The 14,234-nt window shown below is 37.5% G+C and overlaps 1 protein-coding gene across 1 annotated transcript in view; it reads left to right on the top strand.

Moving 5' to 3' along the window:
• The window catches only part of GART (phosphoribosylglycinamide formyltransferase, phosphoribosylglycinamide synthetase, phosphoribosylaminoimidazole synthetase), a 34,722-nt gene that overhangs the window by 5,641 nt on the left and 14,847 nt on the right, over positions 1–14,234 (top strand). Inside the window, exons 3-13 of the mRNA XM_010131507.1 lie at positions 1,806–1,901; positions 2,454–2,628; positions 3,278–3,389; positions 4,642–4,710; positions 6,733–6,858; positions 7,696–7,783; positions 8,193–8,278; positions 8,867–9,035; positions 9,619–9,850; positions 12,610–12,704; positions 13,874–13,983. Of these exons, the coding sequence (XP_010129809.1) occupies positions 1,806–1,901; positions 2,454–2,628; positions 3,278–3,389; positions 4,642–4,710; positions 6,733–6,858; positions 7,696–7,783; positions 8,193–8,278; positions 8,867–9,035; positions 9,619–9,850; positions 12,610–12,704; positions 13,874–13,983 (1,358 nt within the window). The remainder of the gene's footprint in view (positions 1–1,805; positions 1,902–2,453; positions 2,629–3,277; positions 3,390–4,641; positions 4,711–6,732; positions 6,859–7,695; positions 7,784–8,192; positions 8,279–8,866; positions 9,036–9,618; positions 9,851–12,609; positions 12,705–13,873; positions 13,984–14,234) is intronic.

The raw sequence follows: 14,234 nt of genomic DNA, 5'->3' as shown, positions 1-14,234 counted from the left end.
TTGGGGGGGGGGGGGAAGTTAAAATTACATATTAACAATGTGATTTATTCCTTTTCATTTGTTATTAGGACATTTTCACATCATGCAAATCTTGTGCCAATAGTCACTGTTTATATCACTAGTAGATCAGACCTGTGGCAAGACAGTTTGGGGTGAAAAGTGCAATCATCCTGCAGTCTCTTTCCTTTCCCTTCTCCCCTTCGCATGGATTAATCTCATGGGGAACAGGGATCGTCCCTCTTCAGTTCCTCACCAGCTGTGGTTGGGATCTGCTGTTCTCTAGCTGCTTTCACAACAGCCCCACAGAACTGAAAGACAATATTGACCTTTACGTTAATCAGTACTTTAAAGCCAAGCGTGTTATATTTCTGGTTTTTCTCTCTAGTGAGCCAGAAGTCAATTGACATAAATTGCACACAGAAGTCAAAGGCCTTCGCTTCTCCTTTCTTACAAACATTGGTGGAACAAAAGAAATTGAACTGTTAAATAGGGATCAAGGAGGTAATTTTTATTAGTATTTAGTCTGTTTTTTTCCACCACTCCACTCGAATAGGGCAAATCTATAACCAAAATGTAGGTTTCAGATAGTTGCTTTGATCCCATCTTGTAGGCAGAGACAGCTGCTCCTCTTGTGGAAGCAGGCAGTTTATTCCTACAGGATGGCAGGAGTGCAGCGGGCACCAGCTCAAAATTGTGTCTGTCCAGCAGAAGCTGCTGTATCACTGCCTCTCCTTTCTTTCTCATCACTGTCCCACAAACTAGCAGGAAGGGACCATCAGCTCCTGGTAAGCTTGGCAGCACAGTCACTAACAGGATATCACAGACAAAACTTCTATGCTGTACCCTGCTCCTTTGCCAGCTTCGAGCCCTGATGTGTTAGTCTCCTCCCTGCAGGAGCAGCCAATCGGTGCAGGGCCATGCTCACCACTTTTTTGGCTCTCTCTGGGTGCGTGTTCCCATCCTCTGTAGACCTTGGCTTTATTTATTCTTGATAAAAGCAGTGGAATTGCGTTGCCTTGCGTAAATTTTTTATCATGAGACTTGACATTATTGTCTTTCATGCAAGCTTTTTCTTTTGTTTACATAGTTTTTGGTATTCCAGGTATGGTCATATACAAATGTTTGTTTGTAGAAAGATAACAGTCATAAAAACCTAAAAGCAAATATCCTTACCCATAATTACAGCACCTGTCCTTATTAAGTCCAGCCTGATGTAAGAGAACATGTTCAGATTCCCCTTTGTTTCCGTGGTGTCATTTTAATATGTCCATTTTCAGTTAGCAAGGCAGAAAGAAGGGGAAAAAAAAAAGAAAGCAGTTGCAACCCCCCACCACCCACTTGTTCCTCTCCCCTACCCCGTGCTCGTACGAACATGCATAAAGCTTCATGATGGCCCTGCTTAGGGAGGAGACTGGCTGAAAAACATCTTTTTTTTTTTTTTTTTTGCTTATGAGTTAGTTTTCCCTTGGATCCTTTGTGGTGCTTCTTGTGTTGGCAAATGGGATGTTCCTAGAGATGAGACCAGTTTACTGAATGGCAGTGTAGGGGAACCAAGACTTTTTTTCTCACCTTCAAGAGCAAGGTGGGTTGACAATGCGTATCGAACCACAGCCCTTGCTGGAGGGTTTGGTGCTATATTTTGGTCTAAGGCTTGTGTGTATATTAGTGTATGCCTCACCCTTCCAGATTGACAGTGACCTGCCATTGAAGAACGTGAGGCTGGTGAAAATGCTGCTTCAGTGTTCTGTGATAAATAAGCAACAGTAATGAGTGCAGTCTTACTGACCTTTTGTTATCTTCAACAGCTGTTTCAGTCAGCAATCATGCTGCACTTGCCCAGTTCTGCAGAGATCAGGAGATTAGGCTGGTTGTGGTTGGTCCAGAAGTTCCTCTTGCTGCTGGTAAGAAAAAGCAAGTTAAAAATCATAGTCTTCATAATTTAGGAAGAAAAGCAAATTTTAGTCCTTTGAGGATTAGTAAAAGAGGTATCGAAGTGTTTCCATATAGGAAATTTAACTAAAGTTTTGATTTTCCTATGGAGTTTTCATTTTTTGAAATAGTAATAATTTAAGACTTGGTAAGGAAAAGCGAAATTATAAACATGCTGATAATTTTTCTGTTTTAACCTGTTACATGATCAACAATTGTCATCTTTGGAAAGGACTACTGTTGACTTTTTAGCTAAAAGCTGTAATCAAACAAGGGAGGATTGTCATCTATTCCCAAATGCAGCAGATCTTCTTAGCCCTGACTTGTAGGGTCGCCTGGTCTTGATTACAGTGAAGAATGCATCTAAGGCCCATCTAGTAAAATAGGCACTGGACAGATATATTTGGATTACCATTCTTGACATACTTCTTCCAACATATCAGTGCATCTGTAGACTTTGACTACCTGAATCCTATAAATAATCTGATGATTTGTGTTTTGTGTGTGTGCGTTGTTGTTTTTAGGAATTGTTGATGACTTGACAGCAGCTGGAGTAAGGTGTTTCGGTCCAACAGCAAAGGCAGCTCAGCTGGAGTCCAGCAAGAGCTTTTCCAAAGCCTTTTTGGATCGTCATGAGATCCCGACTGCAAGATGGAAATGTTTTACTGATCCTAAAGCAGCATGTACCTTTATTAACAGGTAAAATTCTTGTCATTTTAGAAATGTTTTTTTAACAGCAATGTACTGTGTGCTAGGTATCCAAAACAAAAAATCAAAGAGTTACTATCATATCAACACTTTTGGCTGTGATAGAACATCAGTAAAGGTTTTAAAGGATAATCTAACATTACACTACCCGCTGCTCTATTTACTGCTCTAAAATGAAATAAAGTTCAGTATACAGGAGAATATAGGGCAAACTTTTTTTTTTTCTCCAAATTGCCTACTGTGGATACCCAGCTTGCAGTCTGATAGTCATATGTTCTGCCTTCTTCGTACCTTTTCTCCATGAATATAAATTCCACATTGGAGACTTACTCAGCTCATCAGAATACAATCCAAGTGACCAAAAAATGATACAACAGTTAATTATTAAAAGGAAAACAACCTTTCAGAACAGTAATGAAATTCAGTGCTGGGGAAAAAATGGGAAGCGGAAATCCTTCACAGGCATAGCATAACAAGAAGAGCCTGGTTTTTGTTTGTGTGATATTCAGTAAGGTAAAATGGTTGCTATGAAAACTGAGAAGTGTTTTATTTTTCAACTATTGACATGTTCAAAATGCCTACAGAATACGATTGCAATACGTAGTGTTTACTCTTGAATCTCTCTTCTCTGTCTTTGAAGTGCAAACTTCCCTGCTTTAGTTGTAAAAGCTAGTGGCCTGGCAGCTGGCAAAGGAGTGATTGTGGCTTCGAACAAGGAAGAAGCCTGCAAAGCTGTTACTGAAATCATGCAGGTGAGTAGAAATGTCATGCACTATTTGGAGGAGTTCTCACACCAAATAAGTTGTTAAGCATCTTCGAGTCTCGAAGGTATTCTTTATTTCTATTTTTATAGGAACATGGCTAAAAGAGATCAAATCTTTTACCCATCGGTTGGACAGCTATGAAGCTCTGTCATACTCACTGCTTGAGGCAGGGTACTCTGCAATTACAAGGCAGGGTACTCTACAGTTCCTGTAGGCTAAAATAAAATCATTCTTAATGAAAACCCACACTTAATTTCATATGCATTTCCTTTTTTATTCACCATTTGAGACTGCTGCAATCAAACAGGTAGTACAGTGCTGTAATATTAACACTGTGATTGAACTGGGTCTTGGCAAGAACATTAGCTTTAGGGTTCCAGTCACACGGCACTTAAATGTGTAGTAAAGTTCCAGTGGAATATTTCAAGTTAGGTATGTATCTAGGTAGAATATTCAACAAATATATTACGACCATCAATACCTGAAGAGAAGCAAAATGAGGCAATTTTTTCTGAACAGCGAGGAATGTAGAGGTGGAAAATAAGATGCTTACAGGACAGGTCCTCAGCTGGTGTCAGCAGCACATCATCTTACAATTCAGTGGAGCTACACTGATTTATAGGAGACATTACCGGACACACGTGTATTTCAAGAGTCAGAATACAGGGTCTGCACTCACCATTTGTGGTGTGTATCTGTGTGTATATTGTTTCTGGACAAATATATGTTATAACTTGTGACCCAATGTCTTAAACAAAAAAAAGTATTGGAGACTCTTGACCGTATGGGTTGGTTGTTATTAATTGCCTAAATATGAAGACAGTGTTCAAACACTGCTTTGGAATATGAAAATATTGCTCCCTTCCAAAGTGTTCTATAGATTTGCACTTTCTTATAACATAAAAGTTCAGATTATAGACTTGACAGTCACTGTCATTAGTCTCAGTATCATGGGCATAAGCTTCAGAAGCTGGAGCATGAGGAGTTGTTCAGTATGTCATAAATATCATCTGCAATTAAAATCATTCAGCCATAAAATCTGCAATTATTTAAGAATAAACAGAAAAGAGGAGCAAAGATTTTACCATTGCTGACATACCCAGGGTGGAGAATGGATTAATAGTCTCCAAACTGTGCTGCATTTTTCTTGCTGTATTGAAAATATTTCTTCTTGTTGAATTTTAAATAATTTAAAGTAACTGAAACAGAACTAAAGAGTTTGGTTTTTTTTTTACTGTAGGATAAGACTTTTGGCACAGCTGGAGAAACTGTTGTTGTTGAAGAACTTCTTGAAGGAGAAGAAGTTTCTGTAAGTGTGCATCTCACTGTAACACTTCAATTATACCTGTTCTAAACTATTTAGGAAATGCTATATAAGTACTTACAGCAGGGACTTATAGGATTTTATTACTGAAATTAGAAACAGTTATCCATTTATAAATAAAATCGTATTAATTAAAGACAACTGTGTTAAGACCCAAACTTCCTCCAATCCATTAAAATAATTCAAATTAAATAAAAGTAACTCAAGAAAAATCAACTCTTGCTACACGGAAAATCAAACCTTAATAATTTTTAGTGTCATTGAGCATGTTACAATTTCTCTGACAGCAAAGACAGTATAAGATGTCCCTTCCCTTCCACTTTGCTACCTCTTCACTGCTCTTTGACTTTGAGTTATATTAGTTACCTGTTTGTGAAGCTACAGCCTAAAGACCTTTTTTTCAAAGGAATCAACACCACCGCCTTGCATGTTTTCTGTATTCTGGTTCAGAGCCCAGTTCCATTTGAATCAGTACAGGGATGGTGAAGCGCAGAGCAAGGCAACGAGTGGTTGGAAGTAAGGGAGAGTGGAGACATTCTTTCATCAGCTTTGATGATGAAGGGAGTGTGTTGAACTGCATCATGAGGGAACGGTAAACTCCTTTGGAGCAAGGAAACCATCAACTCAAGACAGACAGGCACAGGCAGGATCCTCTTTTATCAGTTTCATTGACAGAGATATTGTAACGTGGAAGTACACCCGGGGATGAAAGACCTGGAACCGTAGGTTGTTGAATGTTTTGACATTGTTGATTTACTCTGCAAATGTAGAGAGAACATTTCCTTTGTTTTAAGCTGATTGAGTTCCTTTGTCTAAAAAAATGTGTCTGACTGAATGAGCAGAGCGTGAAGGAGAAAAGGAGAATTAGAGCCTAGGTTTTGAGGTGGCAGGGCAACTTGACACCCGCACCACACAAAGTAGAACAGCCAAGTACCAGCTCAGGTTCCTGACTCTTGGAGCTGGAATTGACTTATGCTGGATGTTGCGAACATTCATTTTGGAGGTGGTGACATTTATAAAGTAAGAGATCATCTTCAGCTATTGCCAGTCTTTGCATAGTCTGGTTTCCTGCACAATATGAAGAAATTAGATGTGCAGATACTGGTCTTCCTGGCTGGCTTTGGCTTGACCTTTTTAGGAACTAAGGGGTTTTCCAGATCTTCATTCTCTAGTGGAAAATATGCAATGCTCTTAATTAGTCCTTAGAATACCATAGACTTACTGTAATGTAACACAATAATATAAAAGCGCAGTTCAAAGGTTTTTTTCTATGATGACTGACAGTAATGAAAAAAATGTAATGCTTGTCTTGCCTGTCAGAATAATTCACCTTCCACAAATGACTGTATAAATGACAACGTACAAATGCAGAAATGACAAATGACTGTAGTTTTGAATATATTCTATTTTGGCATTTTTGGGTTTTGTAGGGGAATCCTTGCATATTTGTTTATTACGATTTTAAAATGTTTTTGAGTACTGTTAGCAGTAGTCCAGGCAGTGAACATCATCATCCAATTACAGAAGATGCCAGCAGGCTTGTTATTATGAAGATATCAAGGGTAAAATCATCTGCTGTATAAGTAATTTATAAATAATTCAAAAGTAACTAGTTTTCTCAAGAAAAAAAAGGAAATCTTGAAAGGAATGTAAGGCCTTCCTTCTGGAGCTGGGGGGAGGAAGGTGAAAGATGAATCAGCTTCCATTGTGGAGTATTCTTTTTTTCAATCTTTTGAGTATTTATTTTCAGTACAACTACTGATGTTTTGTTATAATTTTTAATATGTTATATTAAAGGTAATATTTGGAGGAAGGTCATACAGAATGAGGCACTGCATCCTGAGGGGCAAGGGAAATGTTTAGATTACTGTAGTTTGTTTTATCAGGGAGACAGAATTTATGCTGTTAAATATCCATTTCTAACACTGAAATGCAAATATATTGGCACTTTTTGTGCTTTAATTTTAACCATACTCTGAAGTTTTATCTATTCTCCTTGTTTTCTAGTGTTTATGTTTCACTGATGGCATCACGATTGCTCCCATGCCTCCAGCCCAGGACCACAAGCGACTAATGGATGGAGATGAAGGACCTAACACTGGAGGAATGGGAGCTTATTCCCCAGCACCTCAGGTAAAAAAGTATTGGTAAGGAGATGTCTCGCTACAGCTCTAGCTCGCTAGAGATCTAGCATTGAAAGCAGGTGTGAATTTTTAGTTTCACCGTGATAAACAGCAAAGAGTTGCCTAAAACATAGTTAAGTAAAGCCCGTAACTGAATCTACTTGTTTCTTTCCACTGAATTACTTTTATTTATGAAGGTGGAAGTGTTATTATTTCTGCAACCTTGTATTTTGATTTGGGTTTTTTTAAGTGTTATGAAATTCTGATCATTAGAACCGAGTGCATAAAATCATTTTTTTATCGTGGGCTGAAGTAAGCTAATGACAAATTTTTGCTGTGCCTTAAGGTAATTGGTTTCTGTTTGGCAAGGAACTTTGATTTGCAAAAGGATTTACTTTACTTTGTCTTCACCTGTGTCATAGCCAGTGATTTTTCTTTTTTTATCTCAATAAAAATACGGGGTTTGTTGTTCTATGAAGCTGTTAGTTTTGTTTATTGAATAAAATTTGATCATTGATCACTATGCTTTCCAACTGTGATTTGTCTGTGGGAGGCTGTATCTAAATTGCATTATGTCTCCAAGTGGTTTGTTCCACTGAAACCAGTGGGATTGCTTGCACATGTAGATCTGAGCATGGAAAATTGTCTGAAAAAAATGCAAGGGTTTTTTTAATGCTGTGGAATGTTGTCTGAGGAGAGAGAAAAGAATTGTGGCTTTCTGTTGTGTGAAATGTTTTGGAGTGAAGAAGAGACCGTTCAAGTGTTCTGCTTGGCTCTTAGAAAAGCTAGCCACACAGTGGGAAAAATCCCTTTTTACAAACAGTGTTTTCTAATTCTGTTTTATTAGATTTCTAAAGATCTGCTGCAGAAAATAAGAGATACTGTTCTTCAGAAAACTGTTGATGGTATGAGGGAAGAAGGTGTCCCCTATTTCGGTGTGTACAAAAGTTTGGGTTTTTTAATGATAAGGACATACTTCTTTTACTTTGTCCTCTTTATAGGTCTAAGATACTGTAAGTTAAGGAAGATAACTTTGATTTATTTGGAAACTGGGTTTGATATCAGTGGCTTGATTTAGAGTCCATTGAAATCAATGGATATCATTTCATTATTGGTGGATAATCGTCAAATAAGGAAGACCAGAAAGGAAAACTTTTGAAGATAAGCTGCGAAACTGTAACCACAACTATTTCTGCCTGATTTATTTTTAGCATTTCTCGGGTGTTAACATCGTACCTTTAAATGAGCACAGGAGGCATCCTTTTTAATGCTATTATTAACAGATTCAAAACAAATGACCTATGCAGTTGCTTAGGTAGCGTTTTATATAATTTTATATTCTAGGTGTGCTTTATGCTGGATTAATGCTTACCAGAGATGGGCCTAAAGTTCTCGAGTTTAACTGCAGATTTGGTGACCCAGAATGTCAGGTGAGTTATTTGGTTGGTAGATAGTTTGGTGTTATGGGAGGAAAAAAGGCTGTTACTTTACACCATTATTCCTAACTAACTTTCAGATTAATAATTATCTAATTGAGTGGGGATTAAAACATTTTGTTTATTTGAGACAGAAGGTCTCTTATGGAATTGATCCATTCCAGAGAAGATTTCAGCACACTATGAGCTTGAGTGAAACTCAACACTTTTTTACCTTTTTTGGAATGGAGTTGGATTGGGTTTTTTAGTTTATTAAAGAAGTGAACACTTCTTTTGCCCATTCGTTGTTGACAAGTGGAACAAAACCTTTCATTTCTGTTCTTCAGAACAAGTAGACTTCTTTGGTCTACCTTTTCCACTCCATACGTAGCAGTTCTTTGACCCATAGAAATTATCTTCAAGGAAGAGTATTTTTAAAGATATATAATTATGCACAGAATGTATATATCTGTGAAAACACAGTATATGAACATACCTATGTAATGTTACTTTTACAGATGCATTCATATTTTTAAAAGCTCAGTGAAGAAAGTGTTACAATGTGCATTGTTTTCTGTCATTTGCTAATCTGTATTTTTCTAGGTAATTCTTCCGCTGTTGAAAAGTGATTTGTATGAAGTTATGCAAGCAGTTATCAATAAAAAGTTGTCTAGTTCCATGCCAGTTTGGTTTGAAGACAGTGCAGCTGTGACGGTGGTCATGGCTAGCGAAGGGTATCCAGGAACGTATCCCAAGGGTTTGGAAATAACAGGTAAATATAGCAGTAGAAACTGCAGAAGCTTGATTCCTCTCCTGCCCTCTCTCCTTTCAGCAGATGAAGGTGAATCAGTGTAACTCAGATTCACAGAAACTGTAGACCTTGTGGTTATGCAAGAGACAACTGTATTTTCACCCATCGAAGTTTATTGGTAATGCACCCATCAGATTTCCCGTTCTCCACACTATATTGATAAGTTCTGTGGTGTTTCTTTTAATATGTGTTACAGTAAAGTAGTTCTGGGCTGATCCCTGATTCTAGCATGATGTTCATGCTGATACGTTTTGTGGTCTCTACGTCAGTGAGGTATAAAATCCAGCTAGAATTAGATGTTGTATACACACGTTTCAGCTAAATACCTCTTTTCTGTGTCCCTGAGCATACAAGTAGAGGAGACTTGTGTCTCCTCAAAATGTAGTTTTTACAGGTATATTCCTATTTGTCAGCATGATCACACTGTATTCTGTTGTGGTTTCTGGACACAGTCGGTGCTGAGTGTCTATTCATTTGTAATGTAACAGAGCGTGTTCTAATCAACTGATTTTTCTGCTTTTGTTTTCTTAAACAACAATCACAGGACTTTCTAGGGCTAAGCAACTAGGATTGGAGGTGTTCCATGCAGGCACAGCCCTGAAGGATGGCAAAGTGGTGACTAGTGGAGGACGAGTCCTTACAGTAACTGCTATTAAAAAGGATCTAATGACAGCACTGGAAGAAGCCAACAAGGGAGTAGCAGCCGTACACTTCAAGGGTGCCATTTATAGAAACGACATTGGTTATCGGGCTATAGCTTTCCTGAGGCAATCCAGGTAGATATTTGAAATGCTTGAAAGGGACATTACCAGTGTAAGAGGGACTTAAAGACATTGCTAGTTTACATTAATAAACTGATGTTGATACTATGCATAACTCTGGACGAGTGTTAACTACCATCCTTGTAAGCCATCTCAGCAAGACCAGCCAAGGAAGGAACAGGCTTTTTGATGACTCTCTCATCCTTGTTCTTATTCTCCCAAGTCTGAGTTAAACTACAGTGACAAACATGTAGGAATATCTTGTGATGTTGCTGTCTGTTACATCTGGTTTAGGGAAGGGGAACCATTAAATGTTTATATGAACAAAGTTTGAGCTATCTTATTGGTTCCTTTTAGAGTTTTTGGAAATGGTTAAAATGATCTTGAAACACCTGCCTTGTTGGGATATGCATTTTAATGGAATAGCTGGTTAATAACACGGGTAGGATTTATTGCTCCTTTTTATTATTATTCCTTTTATTTTCACAATATTCAGTTGAACAGTCTTGAGATTATATGGGTGCAGGTTTGTTTTCTAAAGCATGTGTCTTACTCTCTCTCTAATGTTATTGAGAGCTTATTGCAGGTTTTTAGACTAATTTTTACCTAACAAGAGTATCTGCCTGCCGACGCTCCAGTTAGCTCAAAACGTAACTTTTGAGAATAGGGTATTTTGTAGCCTGTGAAGCCTATCAGTAAAAGCTTCATTTTTGCTGTCAGTGTGTACTGATTAGTGTATTGTAAAATTATGGTCAATAAACTTACTGTATAAACAAGGGCATTCGTACTTAGTCTTCTTTCAAGTACTGTGCATCTTTTGAGGAATGGATGTGAAAATGTGTAGTTGGTATTTGTGTTGTAGTAGGTCAGTGTATGAGGCAAGAGAAGGTCTTTTAATGAACAGGTCTCTAAAACACTGAGTTCGTGGAGCATAGCCAGCAAGTTTCTTTGCTGGAGTGCCTGTATGCTGGGAGGATCCCTGGCTTATGAAGGAGACTCCTGGGAACTGTTTACAGTCAGCACCTGGTTCACTGTTCTTGAGTCTGCACCAACTTTTGCTCAGACATCCTAAAATTGGAAGAATTTTAGGCATGTTTCACTTTGGACTCTGTGTGGCACACAGTTAGGAAAGGATGATGATTGGCCCCCTAAAGTTGAGGACACACCTCCTCTTGGTAGCTTTGCAGGATAAAGTCCTATGCACTTTACGTAAAGAAAATATTCAAAATATTTATCCAGTAAAATATATTCAAGAAAATTTAAGGAATTAAAGATTCATTTAAAGAAACAAAGTAGATACCATGCTTTTAAAAATAAAGTGAAAATAAAGTGATATTTATCACATTCAGACTGAAAGGGCCTGACTTTGGTCTTCTTCGTATTGCAGGCTAGTATTTCCTTGAGTCTTATTCACAGGCTGAACAGCTGCTTCTTACAATTCTTTTCCTCTTGCAAATTTTTGAGTAGAGATACAATGTGAGCGCAGATACCTTTGTATATTCCTGGTAGCGCCACTCTTTGGCCAGTTTTTTTGTTGTATTTGACCTTGTTAATCAGCAGTGTGTTTCACCCTTAGAATTTAACTTTAATACTCTTATCACATCAATAAGAGAGTTAAAAGGGATGCACCAGGTAGCCTGGTTGATGCCACTGCCAGTGTAGAAATAACAATTGCTTAACTAGAGTGAGATACGTTTGGTGCGACTAGTAATTAAAAGTCATTAAACTTACTATCTCCAAAATGAAAAGGTCTTTCCATAAATGTGGGATGGTACTTGGTGCCCGTAGTCGGGCATATGGACAGACAGGTTCCATATACCTGTATATACCAACGAAAATACCTTGTACTTGCTCTATTGTCTAGCTGTATATAAAAAACCACCCAGAGCTTATGGTCTTTTCTTTCTTGATTGCTAAAATGGACCTTAGGAACTTGGGTTTTTTAAAATAAACTTTGAAATATATACTTTAATAGAAAGTCCATTTAAGTAAAAAAGAGGTGTGACTGGGTTTGTGGTACTATCATTTCAGGTGATAAGGAGAGGCAACCTTTAAGCTAAAGTTGTAAAACTCTTGAAGTATCATAGAGGATTATTGATTTATGTGATACTTCTGTTTTGAAAAGCTAACTTGAGCTTGATCCTGCGTGGTGCTGAGGTGTTTCCATTTCGCAGTGCATTTTTGTATCGGTTTTGTTTTGAGCATAGGAAATACGCTACTGAAACGTCAATATCTGGACCAGGAATTCAAACCTTACAAAATCTGATCCATTATTCCACCTATTTTACCTTGATGTTTGGGTTTTGGTTTTTTTTAAGTTGTTTTTTTGGTTTTTTGGTTGGTTATTTGGTTTTTATCTTGGTATTTGACTGGATAGCATATGCTAGAGATGCTCGGATGCTGTCTTCAAGATACCTGGAGCTGTTTGAATTCTGCTTATTCCAGACTCTATGTGGTACAAATCCATGAAGTTTTGTTTCTTTGGTCTAGTACTCCCTATCTTCAGGTATATGTGTTAGGTCAGGTTCCAGACAGCAAAAAGATTAACCCTGGAGTCATTGACCCTGCCTGAAATGAGTACTGCAACACTTACAAATCATTTTATATGAGCAAAGTTACTGTACAAGAGGGAAAATAGTGGTACTTTACAGCAGAATAGGATTCTGGATGATTAATTTCCTTAGTGATGCAGTAACGTAAAGAAGAAAATATTCTTTTAATGTTTCTGCATTTAGTAATCAGTTGCTGTAACATCTTTTTTAACATTCTTTCAGAGGCCTGACTTACAAAAACAGTGGGGTAGACATTGCAGCAGGGAATACTTTGGTTCAGAAAATTAAACCCCTAGCTGCAGCCACATCAAGGTCAGGTAAGACTTGTACCATCTATCTCTGTTTCAGACCGTTCACGGTAATCATTTGATCTTGATCTTGATATAAAAGCTTATTATTTATGTGTTCTGCGTGTTTGTAGATTACGCAAGAAATATCTGCGTTGAGCAAGTGCCTGTGATTTCTTCAAAACATACTCCCTTAAATACAGATTTTCTTCCCAAAATTATTCTAAACTGTATCTCCTGAATTTCAGGGATGCTAGAGAATACAGTTCAGCACCCTAAAAGGATAAATGCAAGCAAAAATCCTACCATTTAGTGCTGTTCTTAATTACATGGATCATTATTTCTTGCACAGTGAATACCATTTTTGTAGATGAATATTTAGAAGGTTGTAAAAGATGTAGAGTTTCTCAGAGATACTATTACTTGAGATAAATATGGAAGACCCATCTTTTGCTTGGTTACAACAGAATCAATTCATCCTTTTTTTGTTGTGATCTCAGGCACATCTTGCTTTAGCAAGTTGTTGTAATTCTTCTGATAGATTTAAAATATCATTAATTTATGAAATGTGTTTTACTTCAGATTAACTGAGAACCTTCAAATAACATCAGATATACATAGAGAGTAAAATATAGGTATATACACACACTAGTGCAACTGGTCGTTTCCTAGCATTCATACTATTTTTGATTCATGTTTGTTTCGCTCTCAGGATTTAACCAATTTTATAAAGTTTTAAGGTTACGTATCACAACCGGTCTTAGGAATAAGGAGTCTTAATATACTATAACTAGCAGAAACAAAGAGAAAAGAAATTTTGGTTGGAAAATGCCTAGTTATCATCTTTTCTTAGGAAGCAGTGGGCTTCAATTTGTCTGTTACCACAATTCCTTTTCTGTTTTCCAGAAAAATACTGAGTACCAGGGTGAAATATATCAGTTACAGTAATTATTGAATGTTCAATCACAAAGTCTTTTATTTTTAGCCTTGGGTAATAACAACGAAACAAAAGACAAAGCAAAAGTTAAAAGATTAGGAGCTCCCGTGCCTCTGTGAAGAGGCTCTAAGTGTCAGAGAAAAGTCTCCTGGTGACAGAGAAAAGTCATGTTGACAAACGTCAGAAAGAATTTGTTTTGGAGATCCTGGAGAAACCCGTGAAAGTAAAAATTGACTCATTTCTCCTGTGTTCTGACTGGCAGGCTGTAATGCGGAACTTGGAGGATTTGCTGGCCTCTTTGATTTGAAAGCAGCTGGTTACAAAGATCCTATCTTGGTTTCTGGAACTGATGGTGTTGGCACAAAACTGAAGGTAATGTGAAAATCCAACTGAAGGAAGGAAAATAGCATAGAAAGGAAAATGCTTTAACAGAAAAGCAGCTGGTTACAAAGATCCTATCTTGGTTTCTGGAACTGATGGTGTTGGCACAAAACTGAAGGTAATGTGAAAATCCAAGTGAAGGAAGGAAAATAGCACAGAAAGGAAAATGCTTTAACAGAAGATATCGGTTGTCTATTAAAAATACCCATTTGTCTTTCTAAAAAGGGAATGAAAAATGAAAT

Source organism: Buceros rhinoceros, unplaced genomic scaffold, assembly GCF_000710305.1.
Source record: "Buceros rhinoceros silvestris isolate BGI_N320 unplaced genomic scaffold, ASM71030v1 scaffold11302, whole genome shotgun sequence".
Lineage (NCBI taxonomy): Eukaryota > Metazoa > Chordata > Aves > Bucerotiformes > Bucerotidae > Buceros > Buceros rhinoceros.
Note: the sequence above shows the minus strand (reverse complement) of the source record. Positions and strands in the feature narration are given on the sequence as shown.